Source organism: Mus musculus, chromosome 1 (genome assembly GCF_000001635.26).
Source record: "Mus musculus strain C57BL/6J chromosome 1, GRCm38.p6 C57BL/6J".
Classification (NCBI taxonomy): Eukaryota; Metazoa; Chordata; class Mammalia; order Rodentia; family Muridae; genus Mus; species Mus musculus.
The window spans coordinates 180557622-180576214 of NC_000067.6; the positions used below are offsets into that span (position 1 = coordinate 180557622).

The window sequence follows — 18593 nt, forward strand, 5'->3', positions numbered from 1 at the left end:
AACGGAGCCCGAGTTTGCCTACACAGCAGAGGACTTAGGGGGACACCTCCAGGGTGGGGAAAATCCTGCCACAAAGACAAGTAGAGGCTATGATCAAACAGATGCACCAGTAGACTCATTTAGGGATAAGCAAGCTCATCCAGACATTCTCCAAGACTAAGTACCATGTACCAGGTTTAAAACACCTTATAGAGCAGGTGATGCACAAGTGTGTGCCCTGCCAAAAAGACCTAGAGTCTACTGGGAAGTAGACTTTACTGGGGGGGGGGGGAATATATATATATATATGTGTGTGTGTATAGTACTGGCTAGTTTTGTGTCAACTTGACACAGTCTGGAGTTATCACAGAGAAAGGAGCTTCAGTTGAGGAAATGCCTCCACGAGATCCAGCTGTAAGGCATTTTCTCAATTAGTGATCAAGGGGGGAGGGCCCCTTGTGGGTGGTGCCATCTCTGGGCTGGTAGTCTTGGTTCTATAAGAGAGCAGGCTGAGTAAGCCAGGGGAAGCAAGCCAGAAAAGAACATCCCTCCATGGCCTCTGCATCAGCTCCTGCTTTTTGACCTGCTTGAGTTCCAGTCCCACCTTCCTTTAGTGATGAACAGCAATGTGGAAATGTAAGCTGAATAAACCCTTTCCTCCCCAACTGCTTCTTGGTCATGATGTTTGTGCAGGAATAGAAACCCTGAATAAGACATATATATATATATATATATATATTTACCTTCTGGCTTTTGTAAACGTTCTTGAAATGGATAAAAGCTTTTCCCTGTAAAAATAAGACTGCTCAGATAGTCATCAAAAGGATTATTGAAAAAAATTCTTCCAAGATTTGGAATGCCAAAACCAATAAGGTCAAATAATGGCCCTGCCTTTGTTGCCCAGGTAAGTCAGGGCATGACCAAGTATTTAGAGGTCAAATAAAAATTACATTGTGTGTACAGACCTCAGAGCTCAGGACAGGTAGAAAGGATTCATAGAACTCTAAAAGAAACCTTGACAAAATTAACCATGGCTACTAGCACAGACTAAGTAGTGTGCCTTCCCCTTGCCCTATTTAAAACTAGAAATATTCCCTCTTAATTCAGTCTTACTTTTTTTGAGATCCTTTATGGGGCTCCCATGCCCATCACTGTCTTAAATGATGTGTTGAAACCCATATGTTGTTATAATAATGATCTGTATGCTAAGTTAAAAGGCTTGCAAATGGTACAAAGAAAAGTCTGATCACAACTGGTGACAGCAGATGAGCCGGGTACCCCAAAGACATTTTAGCAGTTCCAGTCAGAGATCTGATCTGCATGCACCTGGATCATGCTCAGACCCTTGAGCATTGATGCAAGGGTCCCTACCTAGCCCTACTCACTACCCCTCCTTATCCTGTTTTCTGTTCTTAACCTTTGGCCCATACATGTAATATCCAAAATAAATTCAAGACTACCCAGTACCTTCCCCCTTCAAAAGGACTTTTGAAACTGTACTAGCAGGCCAAGTATAGAGCCAGATTTAAAAAAAAAAAAAAAGCTGGCTGACTAAACAAATACAGAAACACTGTTTTAACAGTCAAAATTACTAAACTTCCAAAACAAGATTTACAATTCCCCTGCCCCTCCTCACAGTTAAAACCTCAAGGACAGACAAAATGAGAGTCACCCTATACAAACCAACCAATGTCTAAAAAGGTTATTGGCTACACCAATTAAAATAAGCCAAACTACCCTGGTTACAAAGCTATACAAAGTGTGTTCTTTCTTTGTTCTGGGTCTCTCCTCCAGCCTGTGTGCTGAGAGGGGGTTCCCCAACATGTTGGATAGGTAAAATCCTCATGCATTTTGTAACAATGGCGGTCTCTGTGGTCTTTGTAAGTGAGGGTCTTTTGAGAAGCTACAACAGTAAGCCAGCATCAATTAAATATTTTCTTTTATTTAGAGTTGCCATGGTTATGGTGTCTCTTCGCAGCAATAAAATCCTGCCTAAGACAGGGGATTATGGTGTATTATGGGTGCAGGCATGTACATGCCTCGACACGTGTGTGGTATTGAGAGAACAGCTTTTAGGAGCCAGTTATCTCCTTGTATCGTGTTAAGCACGAATCTCTCTTGCTTTTGCTGTGTTCTCCAGGATACCTGTCCTGCTGAGCTTCCAAGTGATTAAGTTTCCTGCCATCTCATTCCCAGGAGGAAGAAGCGTTAGGATTACAGATGCTGCCACAGTTGGCCTTTTTACGTGGGTCCAGAGACCTGAGCTCGGGTGGTCAGGTTTGCACGGCACCTTTACCTGCTGACTCATTTCACTGGCCCCTTCTAACAGAAACTATATTCTGGACTTGCTGAGGGGCTGGCTCTGGGTTCCCCAGAGACAAGGGCACTGCCCTTGGTATTTAACAAGGACCTGTAGAAAACATCTGTTAACAGATGTGTTGTGTTCACCGGGCTCAGTGCATTGGTGAGATGGGAGGAGGATTTTTCAGCCATTCTCCCTGTAATGTTGTTGTCAGGATGGACTGCGTGATGGAAGAATGAGCCTGTCAGGAGACTAGGGACACCACCTTTGGCTGGTCCTCGTTTGCCCGCTCCTTCAGTCTGGACAGCACTTCACAGACAGGCACAGTGAGATAGATAGGGAGCACTGTCAAAACCACCCATCAGATCGTTTCATTCCCTGTACAGTCAGCTGTGAGCTCTCAGTTGCCGCTTTCAACCTCTGAAGCCAGACTCCTGTCAGAAGTGCTCGAGAGAACATCACCTGGGCTTCACGTTGTTGATGCTATTTGAGATTTTTTTGTGGTGAAATACAGGAATGTATATATTATATATAACCTTTCAAAAGAATCCAAATAATCATACATTCGTCTTCTAGCTGAAAAAAAAATTGAAGTCCCTCGTGTTTTCTGCCTCCATTTTACTTCACGTAGCCCCCTAAAATAACTATTTAAAATGTCAACACTTTTGCACAGATTATATACATTAGTGATTAGCCCTGGGTCTCTAATAATGCATAGATAAAGTCTCATTAAGAGAGAGAACCAGTTTCCCCTCGGAATTTTTTAACCAAGAGTGCGTCCAGATTTTGAATTTTCTACTTCATGGTCCCTGTGTCTTCTGTCCTCTGTTTCTCTGTTGTGTGAGTCTGCATTTGTACCTGCCTGAAGCTTTGTCTTATGAATCTCTGTGTGTGTGTGTCCCCCTGTGTATCTGTCCACCTGTCTCTGTGACTGTGTGTGTCTCTGTATTGGTCTGCTATGTGAGTTGAGTGTGTCTGTATATCCCTGTGTATCTGTCCATCTGTGTCTCTGTGTTGGTGTGCTGTGTGAGCTGCATGTGTCTGTCTGTGTGTGCATGCGTATCTGTTCTTCTGTCTCTGTGTGTCACTGTGTTGGTCTGCTGTGTGAGCTTCATGTGTGTGTCTATGTGTCTGTGTGTCCCTGTGTATCTGTCTGACTGTCTCTGTGACTGTGTGAGTCTCTGTGTTGGTTTGTTGTGTGAACTCCATGGATCTGTCTCTCTGTATTTACTGAACAGCATAAAAAGCTTTGCATGGGGAAGGAATGAGATAGTTTACAAAAGTCGTTAACAGAGTTTTTTAAGGGATTAAGTCACTGGTTCCAAGTAGTCCCAAATGACCCAGACAACAAATAGCATTCCAACATCACTGTTCAACAACCAATATCCATAAATGGTGGCTTTCAAGCTTTTAGGCAGCTGCTTCCAACTTCTGCGTTTGCTGCTTTCAGCAGATAACCCAGGAGTGATCTGGGTCAGAGAGCGGAAGAGTGTGATTAGAGCTGTGCAATTAGCTTAGGTTGTAAAAGTTGATTACTGGAGGGGGGCCAGACCAGGACAAGTAAGATTAGTTGTTACACTGTTTTCTTTAAAGATAGGTTAAACAAACAGGCTGAGCCCACTGTAGGAGAGCAGCATTAAATCTTAAATGATTTTAAGGTGTACTGTTAACTTTGGCTGTGAGATCAGCAAAAGTTGAATTCTCTTAGCATGTAAGAGATATTTTCACAATATTGCATGGCCACATTTTTTACTTTCTTTAAGGAGTGTGGTGTAGGTAAGCAACTTAAGCGGTATTTGATCCTATTTTTTTCTTGGCTTTGGATTTTGTACAAATGCACCTACACACGCTAAAGGAATTTAGTAACTCGGATATGGTTTTTCACTTAGCGCTGTTTTTGAGGTCTGTGTGGATTGATACGTACTCCTTTTTTTTTTTTTTTTTTTTTTTTTTTTTGGTTTTTCGAGACAGGGTTTCTCTGTGTAGCCCTGGCTGTTCTGGAACTCACTCTGTAGACCAGGCTGGCCTCGAACTCAGAAATCTACCTGCCTCTGCCTCCTGAGATTAAAGGCGTGTGCCACCACGCCCAGCTTGCGTTGGAACTCTTGTTGGGCGAGTGCACTGTAATGTATGTATTTATTTTACCTTTTGTGAGTATTTATATTAGTTCCACTGGGTGCTACTATAAAAAATCTACAAACACCTTTGTAATCTTCTTGCCTCCCCATTACTCAAGCACAAGTTTTCCTAGAGCACACCTACAAACGTAATCATGGATAGGTTTCGCTTTACTAGGCAATGGCTGACAAGGCTGTACCGCTCTGGAGTTGGACCTATAACGAGGCCACTGCCATTGCTCATGTAAGCTGCAAACCTTTATGGAATTGTTTGTTTGTTTATTTGTTTTTAAGATTTATTTATTGGGGCTGGAGAGATGGCTCAGCGGTTAAGAGCACCGGCTGTTCTTCCAAAATAAATCTATTTTGTGTATGTGAGTACACTGTCACTGTCTTCAGACACACCAGAAGAGGGCAACAGATCCCATTACAGATGGTTGTGAGCCACCATGTGGTTGCTGGGATTTGAACTCAGGACCTCTGGAAGAACAGACAGTGCTCTTAACCACTGAGCCATCTCTCCAGCCTATGGAATTCTTTTTGTGCAAACATTGTGCTGAGTGCTGGAACTGAAGGATGAGAAGACATTGTCACTGTCCTAAAGGCTCTCACAGGCTAGGAGGGTCAATGGGCTAAATGTTTATGATCCCTCCGAATTTACTTGTTCAATCCTATTTTCATCATCGTCATTATTTATGTGTACATATGTGTGTGCGTGTACACACATGTACGCACGTGTGCATGTGGATACCCACAGACACCGGAAGAAAGTGTTGGATCGCCTGGAACTGGAGTTTCAGGCTGTTGTAAGCCACCTAGCCATGCCACTAGGAGCTGAACTTGGGTCCCTCTGGAAGGACAGCAAGAGCCCTTGACCACGGAGCCATCTGTCTTGCTCCACTTGCAGAATTCTGAAGGTATTTGAATGTGAGGCCTTTGAGAGGTGACTGGTGCCCTTATAAAAGAGGCCCCAGGGGCTGGGGGGTGGCGGGTGGGGGGTGGCTCAGTAAGAGCAGTCGCTGTATAAGCTCAAGGACCCAAGTTCAAAGCCCCAGTTCCCATGTGGAGAAGAAGAAGAAGAAGAAGAAGAAGAAGAAGAAGAAGAAGAAGAAGAAGAAGAAGAAGAAGAAGAAGAAGAAATAGGGCTTAGCCACATGAGCCTGTAACCCCATCGCTGTCAGGGCAGGGGGCAGAGAAGAGGATGGAGCTTGCTGGCTGTCAGCCTAGCTCCAGGCTCAATGAGAAACCGTCTCAAAGGAACAAGGTGGTGTCTGCTCAGAACACTTGATGCCCTCCATACCCACATGCATACACCACATATATGCAAACTCGCATGCAAGTACAACATACACAGAGGCCCCGAGGTTTCCTTGTCCCTTCTGCCACGAGGAGCTATGATGGAAAACACATCCATTGTGAGGAGGCAGATGCCACCTCTCCCGATACCCTGATCTTGGACTCCCCAGCTTATGGACTGTGAAGAACAAACTGCTGTTGTTTGTAAGCCATTGAGTCTGTGGAATTTCGTTATAGCTGCCTGAACGGACTAAGACAAACAGAAAAGCCAGATACACAGGGGATTACTATAAAGAAGGATCTAACACCTGGTGAAAGGAAACACATGTCGTTTAGGCTGGGCTGTGGCAAGTGTCAAGCTCTGGCCTTAAGTTCTTTTCTTGGTGGGGGTAGGGGGTTGGTTTTTTCAAGACAGAGTTTCTCTGTGTAGCCCTGGCTGTCCTGGAACTCACTCTGTAAACCAGGCTGGCCTCAAACTCAGAGATTCGCCTGTCTCTGGCTCCTGAGGGCTGGGATCAAAGGCATGCACCACCACAGCTAGCCATGCCTTGAGTTTTTAACTCAAGGCTTTTCTAGAAAGGTCCTCATGGGTCAGGTTCCCTAAATACCCTGGAGAGGAGCCTGGTCCTTCGGGTACCATCTCTGGGACAGTCGGATGACCTAGCTTGGCTTGAGTTGACCCAGCTTCCCACGTATGAGTAATTTCAGGGCTTGCTGACCACTACTGAGGTCTATGCCCCAGCCGACCCCCTCACCTAGGTGCTGCAGAATGGGCCTCTGAGAACACTGACCACAGCTCATCAATGAATCACGTCACCATGGAGGCATGGAGGACACCTTGGGCCACTCTACACTCATTCCAGGCTGCCCCAGCTGGGCAACCGACCTTCAGAAAACAGGAAACTTCTGCTTTCTAGCGTCTCCCCCGCCCATGCCTCTACAATCCCTCCCTGTTTTAAAATCCTGAGGATCTCACTGCATGTAATTGTTCTTCCAGGGAACAAGATCTGCCTCAGTTATTTCTCAATATGTCAAATAAATCATGCTGCAGTAAGACTCAACTGTAATTGAAAAAAATCAAATCTTAAAAAAAAAAGTGAAATTACACGTGTTTATTCATTTCTAGTTGAAATTTTCTGCCCTTGGAAATTATATGGAAAGGAGAATGACAGAATTTTTGAAGCTATTTTTTTTAAAGGAAGTGTTATTGAAAAATAAATCACCGCAATTGAAAAGCGCCTGTGTGCAAATACAGTTAAGAAATCTACACTCTGATTAGACTTCTGTAACTACTGACAAAGGAACCTGGCTTCCTAAGCATGAGGCTTCCCAACTGGGCTGTAGTAACTTTGGTTTGGTGAGACTATTTTCCCTCTTTAACTGGGATAGTTTTCTTTCCTATTTTCCACCTGCCCGGGACAAACAGAATCAACTAACAGTTGTGTCTATCTGCAGTTGACTTTCCTACCCTCCCGTATGCATGTTTTTCAAAAATCAAGATGATCTTCTTTTTATAAGGTCCATGCCGGCACTGAGCAATGCTGAAGGTTCTCGGACTAGCTAGGAGGACGCACACCTCCCCTTGCATTGCCATCACCAGAGGGACAAAGGAAGGATTCACTGTGTCCAGGGGCTCTCCGTCAGCCTTCAGATGGGCTGTGGGCCCAGTTCCTTCTCCCTGCGATGGCTCTTCCCACACAACCAAGCTCCACTCTTGACAGAAAAGCAGCAGCCAGGACAACTGCGTAGGCTTAGCAGGGAACATAATTTTCAGAGGCAATTGTGAGTTCCATGATGTTGGCCTTGTGTTTTAAAATAACTGGGTTTATTTGCTCTGTGAGAAATGTGCTCAGCAGATACTGCTCCACGTGGGTAGAGCCCTTGAAACATGACTGGGCTCTGCCTGCCTGGGATAAATGGAATTAACTAGCCAACAATGGCATCACACAATGCTCCCAACTCTTCAGTATATCCTTGGGCATCTGTCCTGATATTTTTTTTAAAGAAAAATAAAACCACCCACCTTCTTTGTACATATTTATTTACATATGCATCATTTGTTCATTCAGTACATTTTCATTGAATAGCCACCATATGCCAGGTCCTAGGCTAAGGGTTAAGACTACAAGATAATTCACATATTATGTACCTGTAAGGCTAGGTGGTGAGATGACTCAGCAAGTTCAGGCACTTATAGCCAAGCGTGAGGATCTGAGTTCAATCCCAGGACCCACATGAAAGGCGTAAACCAGCTCCCACAAATTGTCTTCTAGCCCCTATGCGCATGCGCGCACACACACACACACACACACACACACACACACACACTCCATAATAAATGTAAAAAATTTGTAAAGACAGTAAGGCTGTTGGGCCCAGCAGTAAGATTTGCCTAGTCCTGGGCTCCATCCCCAGAAATGCAAGAAAAAGAAATAACAACACACTTCTTATCTGACATCGGTGGAAAGAAGAGGCGTAGAAAAGGCATGTATGGTGGAGGCAGCCAGCAAAGCAACACAGAGCTGCCTCCACGCCACAGCCTCGCTAATCCACTGGCCCAGGCTCCTTTTTCCTTCATCATAGAACTTTCTATGTCTAATCTCAGCCTTGGGCCTTAAACTATAGGAAAGAGAGAGCATTCACAAGTTAAGAGCAAACAAGGGAAATAAGTAAGACAAGTCTATGTCATTAAAACGCTCGCGCGCGCGCGCGCGCCCACACACACACACACACACACACACACACACACACACACAAACTGGAGGCTAGCAATATAGCTCAGAGGTTAAGGGCTACTGGGAGTTTTCTTGTCCAGAGAACCCAGGTTTGGTTCACAGTACCCACACAGAGGCTCATCCTGTCTGTAACTCCAGTTTCAGAGGCTCCAACCAGTGCTCTCTTCTGGCCTCTATGAGTGTGCACACAGTATACATATGTACATATACATGCAGGCAAGATAAAAATAAGTAAATCTTTTGTGAAGCTATGAAATTTAACAAATGGCGTGGGGAAGTCTTTCCGGCAAAAGTAGCACAGGAAATCCACAGAGGACGTGGAAAAGATTGGTGAAGTATACAAGAAAGTCAGTGTTGCTGGGGCAGCTGTGTCCGCCTGCGTCCCAGCTACACATGTGGTGAAGCAAGCGAGTCACTGAGCCGGGACGAAAGAAAGAAAAGAAGGAAAGAGAAGAAAAGGAATATATATATTCATTCTTATTGGCAATCCAAAAGTATGTTTAAAATAATAATAATAGTAGGGGCTCAAGAGATGGCTTCCAGATAGAAATATTGCTTTTACAGAAGGCTCACGTTTGCTTCTCAGTACCCATGATGGGTAACTCACAACCCCCTGTCACATCAGTTTCGGAAGTTCTGATACCCTCTTTTAGCCTCTGAGGGCACAACCACATACGGGGTACATATCCCCACACACACATATACATAAACAAAATGGATTTTCCTTAATAATATTAAGAGCTAAGCATAGCAGCATACACTGTAATCCCAGTACTTGGGACAACAGAGGCAGGCAATGATTTCAAGGCCAACCTTGGCTATATAGCAAGATAAAGATAAGTCTGGGTTCCATGAGACTCTATGTCCGAAACATATAGGTGTGTGCATGTCTGTCTGTCTGTCTGAGTGTACATATTTATAATATGGAATTTAGAAAAAAAAACATTTTAAGCTGTCTTGGCTTCCTTCCTCATCGCCATGATACAATGACATGGCGAAAGTGAGTCATGGAGAAAGGGTTTATTTTACTCTTAGTCCATCATGGTGGGGAAGTCAAGGCAGCAATGGCTTGAAGTAGCTATCACATTAAATCCTGCATTTCTGCAGACAGACTAAAGATGAGTGGACAAATGACGGACGTGTGCTCTTCACTGCACATGTCTTTGTAGTGGGCAAGCTGCAGCTGTTTGTGGACATTCTGAAGACTTCCAAGTAAATGCAACGGTTCCTAAGTTGTTTTTGTTTTGTTTTGTTTTGTTTTGTTTTCCAGACAGGGTTTCTCTGTGTAGCCCTGGCTGTCCTGGAACTCACTCTGTAGATCAGGCTGGCCTTGAACTCAGAAATCCACCTGCCTCTGCCTCCGGAGGGCTGGGATTAAAGGCCACCACGTCCGGCCTGTTTTTTTTTTTTTTGTTTGTTTGTTTGTTTATTGCAAGGGGGAGAGTATGGAGAGATGGCTCAGAGGTTAAAAGTACTGGTTACTCTTTCAGAGGACTTGGGTTCGAGTCCCAGTTCCTGCATGGCAGCTCACAACCATCTGTAACTTCCTCCAGTCAGGAGATATGAAAACGTCTTCTGGACTCAGCAAACACCAAACACACATGATATATAAATATTTATACAGGCAAAACATGCCTGCAATTCACACATTGTAATTTGGTCTGGGAGATTTTCTGTTTTTTAAGTCTGAGATAGGCTAGCCTGCCTGGTTTAGACCCTCTGCAGCAAAGGAGAATTTGCTGGGGTGGTTACCCACGGGATCAGTTACAAGGCAAAGTGGAAGGACCCCACTCCCTGGACTAGGTTAGGGAACAGCCATGTGTCCTGTCTCTCTCTGCCACGAGAGGGTCTCAACAAGGGAGGGCAGGGTTAGAAAAAGAGCAGCAACAGAGGAAGCACAAAGCAGATACCTAGAGCCAGTTCATACCTGCTCAATCAGGAATGATTCATAGACAAGTAGGCCACAGCTCACCAGCCAGTTTGCTGCCAGACATGCAGTTTACCCACACTTTAGGACACAGGCAAGTGGATCTCTGTGAGTTTGAAGCCGACTTCATCTTCATGGCCAGCCAGGGCTTTATAGTGAGACCCTGCATCACGCTCATATAATTATTAAAAAAAAAAAAAGACCAATAATGTTAAAGATTGTAGTGCTACATTAAATAACAAGATCTAACAGTAGCAAGTTTAACAATACCTATAACTTTAATTGTCGATAACCTAAAATATTTTGGGATCTCCCCAGGAAAATATCTGTTGCCGGAGATGGTGTCACACGCCCTTAATCCCAAGCACTCAGGAGGCAAAGGCACATGGATCCCTGTGAGTTCAAGGCCAGCCTGATCTACAGAACAAGTTTCAGGGCAGCCAGGGCAACACTGAGACACCCTGTCCTGTGTTAGCGCGGAGATGGGGGATGAGAACACACGACATCTGTTGTAACTACTACCAACTGTCACGGGTTCTGCTCATTCTCTTGGAATTTATAGTTATGCATTTAAGTTTACTAAGAATGAAAAATCAGGCTTTAGTTGGTTTTCTGTGTCAGCAATGTGGAGGCTGCAAAGCAGAATACTACACTTAGGGTCAGCAGGGTTCGCTCTAGACATACCTAGAAAAAAATGCAAGTGGGTGAGGTGGAATTATTTGGGCGAACAAAAAGCCTTTCTGGGACAAACCGACAAAAGGGGTGGCGCCTGTCAGATTCCCCGGGTCCCCGCCCTGGCCCCTTCCCAGAGGCAGAGACCAGCGTGCACAGGCGCAGTCGCGCTGGGACCCAACCTCCCAAGGACACGTGCTGAAGCCCCGCCCTATGAGCTGAGGCCCCGCCCTCCGCGCGCGAGCTTGGGGGGGCGGTCCCGCCGCTAGGCATCAGTAATCTATCCTGAGCGGAGGCGGCTCTGCACGCTTGCGGGGGAAACCGACACGTTAGCGGAGCGCACCAGCGGCGGCGTCGGGCTGCCGCTGCAGCACGAGAAGGAGGATGGCGGAGGCCTCGGAGAGGCTTTATCGAGTGGAGTACGCGAAGAGCGGGCGCGCCTCTTGCAAGAAATGCAGCGAGAGTATTCCCAAGGACTCCCTCCGCATGGCCATCATGGTGCAGGTGCGACGGGGCCGGGCCGGAGGCGCAGGGCGACGCGGCCTGGGCGGCTGTGTGGGCTCGGGGCCGCCTCACTCCGCCCTGCGGCTCAGCCGGACCGGGAGAGAAGGGCGGGAAAGACCCGCGGCGCTGCCGCGGAGGTCCTTGAGGCCCATTGGGCCGACCCCTTCCGGGACATTGCGCTTACCCTGCAAGAAAAGCCCGGGAAGTAAGAGCATCTGGCGTAAGTGCCTCTGGCTTTGTAAAGACAAGGGGCCTGCCTCTTCGCTGGGTCTGGATGGTCGCAGAGTTTTTGTTTATTTCACTGCCTTCTCGGCGTCGGGGTGGAGGGTGTGCGCGCGGTCTTTAAAGCTGCTCTGATTTGGGCCTATCTTGTCCCGGAAGATTATTGTCCTCCATGAATACAGAAGATTTTTTTTTCCCCTTAAGCCTATTTTTGATGATCCTTTCAACATCCGCTCACTCTCGGTATTTCTATTTTAGTTATGCAAAGCAGTGCCATTTCTTTACAGTGCATTCGCTTTGGGCCTGATTTCTACTTGGAAATAACATTTTCTCCAAACTTCCCGAGGTCTCGGCGCTTTCTGCAGCTATCTGGTCTCTTCACTGACGCTTCCGAGATGGTCAGGAGGTGGTGGGATGACGGGTCCTGGCGTTCCAGTGGCTCCTGCCTCCTAGGCTTCTGGTTTTGCAGATTCCTTCCCGTCTTTGCTAGTGTGGTTCTCACCTGCCCTGTTCCCACCTCCCCCAAACACTCAGTTACCCAAGCTCACGCTGCTAATGGTCGAGGCAATTGATTTCCCTTGCTGTCCAGCTGCAGTAATGTGTTTTAGAAGAGGCAGGCTAGCCCTCAATGGGGCTTCAGTTCTTAAGGGGGGGAGGGAAGGGGGAAAAGACATTCACCCAGTGGGTACCAAGATACCACACTGCTTCTATTATTTCTCCTTATGGGAAGAACTGAAGCTGTCATCTTGGTGCCCTCGGAGAGACTGCCTAGCTCAGCATTCTTGCTTGACACAGTTCTCATACATTCTATACATATTTATTAAGAAGCAGCTAGGCACGGTGTTAGTGTCTATAATTATCATTGGTGACAAAAATGTCGGGAACTGCTAGGGACGTCTTTGTTGCTTGCATTTATGACGGGATGGGGAACCCGTCCTGGGCTCCTCCTGCTAGGTTAAGGGGTATGGGAAGGATTGATAAGCCTTGTATCTGATGGAACTGAGTGCTAGGCAGAATGCCCTGGGGAGGAGAAGCCCAAGATGTCCCAGTCAAGTGTGGGAGCTTGATTAAGAGTTTTTATTCACAGAAGTGGGACAGGAAGATGGAGATAGCTAGAATTTGAAGGACAGTTGAAAGCCCCATTTCCCACTGAGGTCTTTGAACTTTACCCCACAGTTCCCTCCTCCCTGTGAGAAGATAAATAGAGCTCTCTGGGCTTAAGAGAAAGCAAATTTACATCCTTGCCAGTTTGTAGATTAAACCCATTATTCCCTCGGTCTTGAATATAGCAGGAAAGCAAAATAGTCTTCGGCTTATATTTTCATATTATTTTATGATTGGGGATTCCTCAATTGTAACAGCTAGTAGAGGGATATTAGTAAAGTATAAGGTAATGGTATGCCCAGAATTAGGTTGATTGGTTTTGAGACCAGATTTCAGGGCTGATGTCTGTGATGCTCTGGCCTCCATCCTGGAGTGCTGAGAATTACTGGCCTGCCTCTACTGCCACACCCAGCCTTTCAAATGGTTTTGTTTGGTTTTTGGGACCTGGCTTACTGTCATCCTGCTGGCCTTGAACTCAAAGAGATCCACCCGCCTCTTCCTCCCCAGTGATGAGATTAAAGTCGTGTGCTACTACACCTGGCCTTTGAAGTGACCCTTCCATACTTTACAGATTTTATTAGGCATCTGTACTAGCCAGAGAATAGCCGCTCTGTGAAAGATGACCCCCAATACTGCCTAGGAAGAGAGGAAAAAGAGGATTCTGGGTAGGCTGAGGCTGACCTAAATAACTTAACCTTCAAGGCCCTCCTCCTGGTTTTTTGTTTTTTTTTTTTTTTGACTGTGAGAGAAACTATTATTGTGAGTGACAGCGGTGCTCTTCCTTCCTTAGAGGAGCTTGGGAGTTTAGATCTGAGTTTAAAGTTGGGCTTTTACTCCAGAGCTTGGGAGGGCCGTCGTTGTAGAGCTTGAATTTAAATACCTTCTTTTACATTTGTATGAGAGGACTGTTCTCTGAGCATCCGATAAGCTGATATTTCCGAGCCCTGGGTGAGGCTGCCTAACTGGGAGGCAGAGGGATGACCCTGAAGGAACTGAGGATTTGCGCATTCTCTGAGCAGGGCCGTCTTCTTCCTGCAGGCAGGGCTCTCAGCCTGCCTTACCTGGAAGGAAATGGTGAACCTTGTGGTTGTTGGAGGCTGGGTCTAAGTCCTGGATTCTGTACCTGGCCTATTTCACGCCTCCTAGATAGAGACAAACAACTTAGGATGTCGGCCATTCCCACCAGTCCTCCCCAGGCCTTGGCATGGTCAGGGCTTTGTTTTTCTTATGGAGTATGACTTCTCTGTTTTTATGTATTTATTTATGTATATGACTACACAGCGTAGCTGTACAGATAGTTGTGAGCCTTCATCTAGTTGTTGGGAATTGAATTTAGGACCTCTGCTCGCGCTGGCCAACCCTGCTCTCTCAGGCCCGAAGATTTATTTATCATTATACTTAAGTACACAGTAGCTGTCTTCAGACACTCCAGAAGAGGGCGTCAGATCTCATTATAGATCTCATTACGTCAGATCTCATTACATGGTTGTGAGCCACCATGTGGTTGCTGGGATTTGAACTCAGGACCTTTGGAAGAGCAGTCAGTGCTCTTACCAGCTGAGCTGGTTTTGTATCAAGTGCACCATTAGGGAGTACTTCTTGGTGTCCCCAGTTTAGGGCACCCAGTCTGGGGGTGGTAGGTGTTTGTTCTTGTAGAGCCATAGCTATAGGCTGAGGCAGGCGGCATAAGCCATTTGCCACAGGGGTCGGGGATCTGAAGCTGCTGATCCGATGGAGTGTCTCGAGCCAGAAGCTGAGTCCGCTCAAAAACACCATTTATTATCTGGTCTAGGGGCCATCTTTGCTGCCGGTCCCCCACCTTCCTCCTCTGCCTGACTGGGGACAGATTCTGTCTCAGTAAAACTGCCCTGAGGGCAGCAGTGGGCGGGGCCTTGAGGCACCTGAGGAGGCTAGCAGGGCGTCTTCCTTTCAGGAGCCTGCCCGAGCACATAATTCCTATTGGGTCACCTAGGCAGATCTTGCCTTGCTTTTTAAAGTTTTTGAATGAGTGTCTTGCCTGCATGTTTGTCTGTGCATCTCCTACCTGGTGCCAAGAGAGGTCAGAAGATGTCAGATCCTCTGAAACTGGGGTTACAGATGGTTGTGAACGACCTTCTGGGTGCTAGGAATAGAACCCAGGTCCTGTAGTGGAACAACTTAGCCACTGAACTGTCTCCTTAGCCAACTCTGCCTTGCACTGTAATGTAACTAAAAGGAGGCTGACTCTAACCTGAAGCTTCAGGGGATCTCTTCAATACTGCTTATGTGTTTTCCCTCTCTGCCCTTTGAAGCAGCCCTAATGAGCACTCACCTCAGTGGGTCAGAAGGCAGTTCGTGTCAAGTAGCTCTTCTGAAGTTGGGGTGGGGGAGAACTCAGTATCAGATTCTTGTCCCATTCGCCTCACTGTGTCTCCATTGTTGCCACCATCTGTGAGCTGCTGCTGCTGTTGCTGCGGTGTTCCCAGAGGAAACTGGGTTAATGTCGTTGTCTCCCTCATCTCAGGCTGTCACCATCTCTAAAACAGGCAACCCTGGGTGTAGAGCCTCATAGGCGAAAAAAGTGGCCCAGTGCCTTTACCTCAGGCACATTGGGGGATCAGGTGCCTCCCTGAGGCCAGTATTCAGCCTATCTCCAGGCCTGGAAGCCTCTGCCTCAGGCTCCTTGTTCCCCTTGCAGAAGCCGTTCCTTCTATGCACCTGTGCATGTATGCCTTGCTGTGTCTGACACTCTGCTGACACATTTTCTCTGCCTGGTTCATTATCTAGGTCCCGTTCCTTATTATTTTTAACCACAGAGGTACTTAAGAGCCATTTCTGGGCCATCCAGACCCTTGAGTTCAAGTGCTGCTTCCTGGCTCTTCTAACAGGTCTACGGGACACTTTAGGAATTCTGTGTGTCACACCAGGCTGTGCAGTAAAGTCAGAATGTGGCACACACAAGGAACCGGGGTTACCCTGTCATCCTGAGATGGATTTGGGGGTGGCCAGCCATAAGTTTTAGCTTTTAGGAAAATACCCAGGATGAGAAGCCAGAAGCTGTTTCTCATCCATTTGCCAGTCACCATGTGACCTGAGAGAGCATCAGGCAGCCTCTGTTGCTGCCTGGGCTGGGGGCAGGATTGTGGCCTGCATGGAGACTAACGACCCCTCACCTCTGCTTTATGTTCCTTAGTCACCCATGTTCGATGGGAAAGTCCCACACTGGTACCACTTCTCCTGCTTCTGGAAGGTGGGCCACTCCATCCGGCAGCCTGATGTTGAGGTGGATGGCTTCTCTGAGCTGCGCTGGGATGATCAGCAGAAGGTCAAGAAGACGGCCGAGGCTGGAGGCGTGGCAGGTGTGTGGCCAGGGGTTCAAGCGCTCTCTCTCTATCTGCTGAGTTGCTTCTGTGGCTCCTCCTCGGGCCGTGTTGACTCTTGTGTGAGGTTTGGTGTCTTATCTTCCAGATGATGGAAAGGAAGACTTTAAGCTTGCATGGATTTTTTTTTTTAATAGGTTTTAATTTTTTATTTTATTAGTTGTGGGTGTATGTGTGTGTATGTTAGTGCATGCACACGTGTGTGGTACAATATGCATGTGGAGGTTAAAGACAGCTTTACTGGGTTGGCTCTCTCCCACGGGCTCCAGGAATTGAACTCAGATCGCCAGGTTTGCATAGCACGTGCTTTAGGAAAACTGAGAGAAACACGAGAGCAAAGCGCTCCCATAGCCACCCCACCCCCACCAGTGCGTCTGATAGAACCTAGTGGGGAAACCCCCACTCAATTCCCGATTCGGTATGCACCCAAGAATCACGAACGGACGACCATCTTGATGTAAATACATGAGGACGTTTAATTACAGAGCTCCGGACCGACATGTATCCCACACAGGAGATAACGGATGTAAAGCTAGGGGTTTTTATGGGGTGAGGGGCTTAGGGGTGTGGAATTCAGCATAGCGACACACTATTGGCTTATTCTAACATTAACAGAAAGATTACATGTCAGCAAAAGGGCATCAGAACTTTGTTCCTGTGGGCTGGGGGCTTATCTTGTTCACATAGCAACCAGTTGATGTATGACTTGGCGTCGAGGGGCAGTAGACAGAGGGGAGGTTCCGGCCAGGTGGTGTTGACCCAGACAAGATAGCCCTGTTTGTCCTGCTTTGTTCTCGGCCTCAGACCGAGGGCTCATAGACAACTCTTTCACATGAATCACAAGTTACAAAATCTCATTTTCTTTCACATTGATGTCCTTTGCTGATGGTGTGTGTTCTGTGGGCTTGGATGGATGGATGGATGGATGGGTGGGTGGATGGATGGATGGATGGGTGGGTGGGTGGACGGACGGATGGATGGATGGATGGACGGACGGACAGACAGACGGATGGGTGGGTGGGTGGGTGGGTGGGGGGGTGGATGGGTAGGTGATGTACCTACCACTGATGACTTCCAGGTCCTGTACACGGATGGTACCCAGGAGGAAACCTCTGCCAATTCCTTCCTCCTTCTTGTTTGGTTTTTTGGTTTTTCGAGACAAGGTTTCTCTGTGTAGCCCTGGCTGTCCTGGAACTCACTTTGTAGACCAGGCTGGCCTCGAACTCAGAAATCCGCCTGCCTCTGCCTCCAAAGTGCTGGGATTAAAGGCGTGCACCACCATGCCCAGCTCCTTCCTTCCTTCTTAAAAACAAACAAAAAACAGACCTTCGGCAGGCAGATCTCTGTGAGTTCAAGGACAGCCAGTGATATATAGGGAGACCACATCCCCAAACAAATAAATACAGACTGCAGAGCCAGCATTCCTCCTGAGTGCTGAAATTGCAGGTGTGCGCCTTCAACCCCTGGCTTCTGTTCTGACTTCTAACTTCGTGGGTTAGAGTTGCCTGGGTTTTGTTTCAGGGAGAAAAGGAAATCTATGCGCTTTCTTCTCTGCTGCTTCATTCAGCGCGATGCCCTTGGTCCTGCTCTGCGGCCGAACGGAAGGGTGTTCTTTGTTTAAGCACCACAATTTGCTTGTCCTGTCCTCTGTTGGTGACTCTGGGTAGTTGACTGCATTCCCGCAAGCTTTCTTTTTTTTTTTTTTTTTTTTTTAAAGATTTATTCATTATTATATGTAAGTACACTGTAGCTGTCTTCAGATGCACCAGAAGAGGACGTCAGATCTCATTACGGATGGTTGTAAGCCACCATGTGGTTGCTGGGATTTGAACTCAGGACCTTCAGAAGAGCAGTCGGTGCTCTTAACCACTGAGCCATCTCTCCAGCCCCTCCAGCAAGCTTTCTAATATTGATAAAGTTTGAGTGTCCTTCATCCAAAACTCAGAAGTACTCAGTGTGGAGCTGTAAGCCACCGTGGATAGAGAATTCCACACCTGATTTCATGGCAGTGTTGGAGTTAATGATAGACAGGCTAGAACCTCAGGCTGTGTGGATAATGTGTCTGAGACAGATGGGTTTCATGTGTGGACCTGCAGCCCATCCTGTCTCCAGGATGGGTTATGTGTATGTGCAGTTACTTCAAAAGTCAAAACAAAATCCTGCACTCCTGAAGAGTTCTGTTCCCACGCCTTTACCCAGGGGGCACTCAGCTTGTAGCTTGTTGTGGTTTCTTTTCTCTTTTTAAACTTCAGATTTATTTTACTTTATGTGTATGAGTGTTTTGCCTAAATGTTTGTACCTGGTTCTCATGGAATCAGAAAAAGACTTCTGGTCCCCTAGGACTAGAGTTCTGGAATGCTGTGAACTGCCATGTAT

At 46.8% G+C, this 18593-nt stretch overlaps 1 protein-coding gene and 1 long non-coding RNA gene across 4 annotated transcripts in view; one reads left to right on the plus strand and one right to left on the minus strand.

Moving 5' to 3' along the window:
- Positions 1–11278, minus strand: part of Gm31986 — a 37475-nt gene extending 26197 nt beyond the window's left edge. For 2 of the 3 annotated variants that reach the window (XR_001779573.2, XR_001779572.2), the window contains exon 1: positions 10357–11278. This is a non-coding gene — a long non-coding RNA (predicted gene, 31986). The remainder of the gene's footprint in view (positions 1–10356) is intronic. The other variant, XR_865778.3, reaches the window with a different exon arrangement.
- Positions 11270–18593, plus strand: part of Parp1 (poly (ADP-ribose) polymerase family, member 1) — a 32109-nt gene continuing 24785 nt past the window's right edge. Inside the window, exons 1-2 of the mRNA NM_007415.3 lie at positions 11270–11532; positions 16031–16196. Coding sequence (NP_031441.2) covers positions 11413–11532; positions 16031–16196 — 286 coding nt within the window. The 5' untranslated portion in view covers positions 11270–11412. The remainder of the gene's footprint in view (positions 11533–16030; positions 16197–18593) is intronic.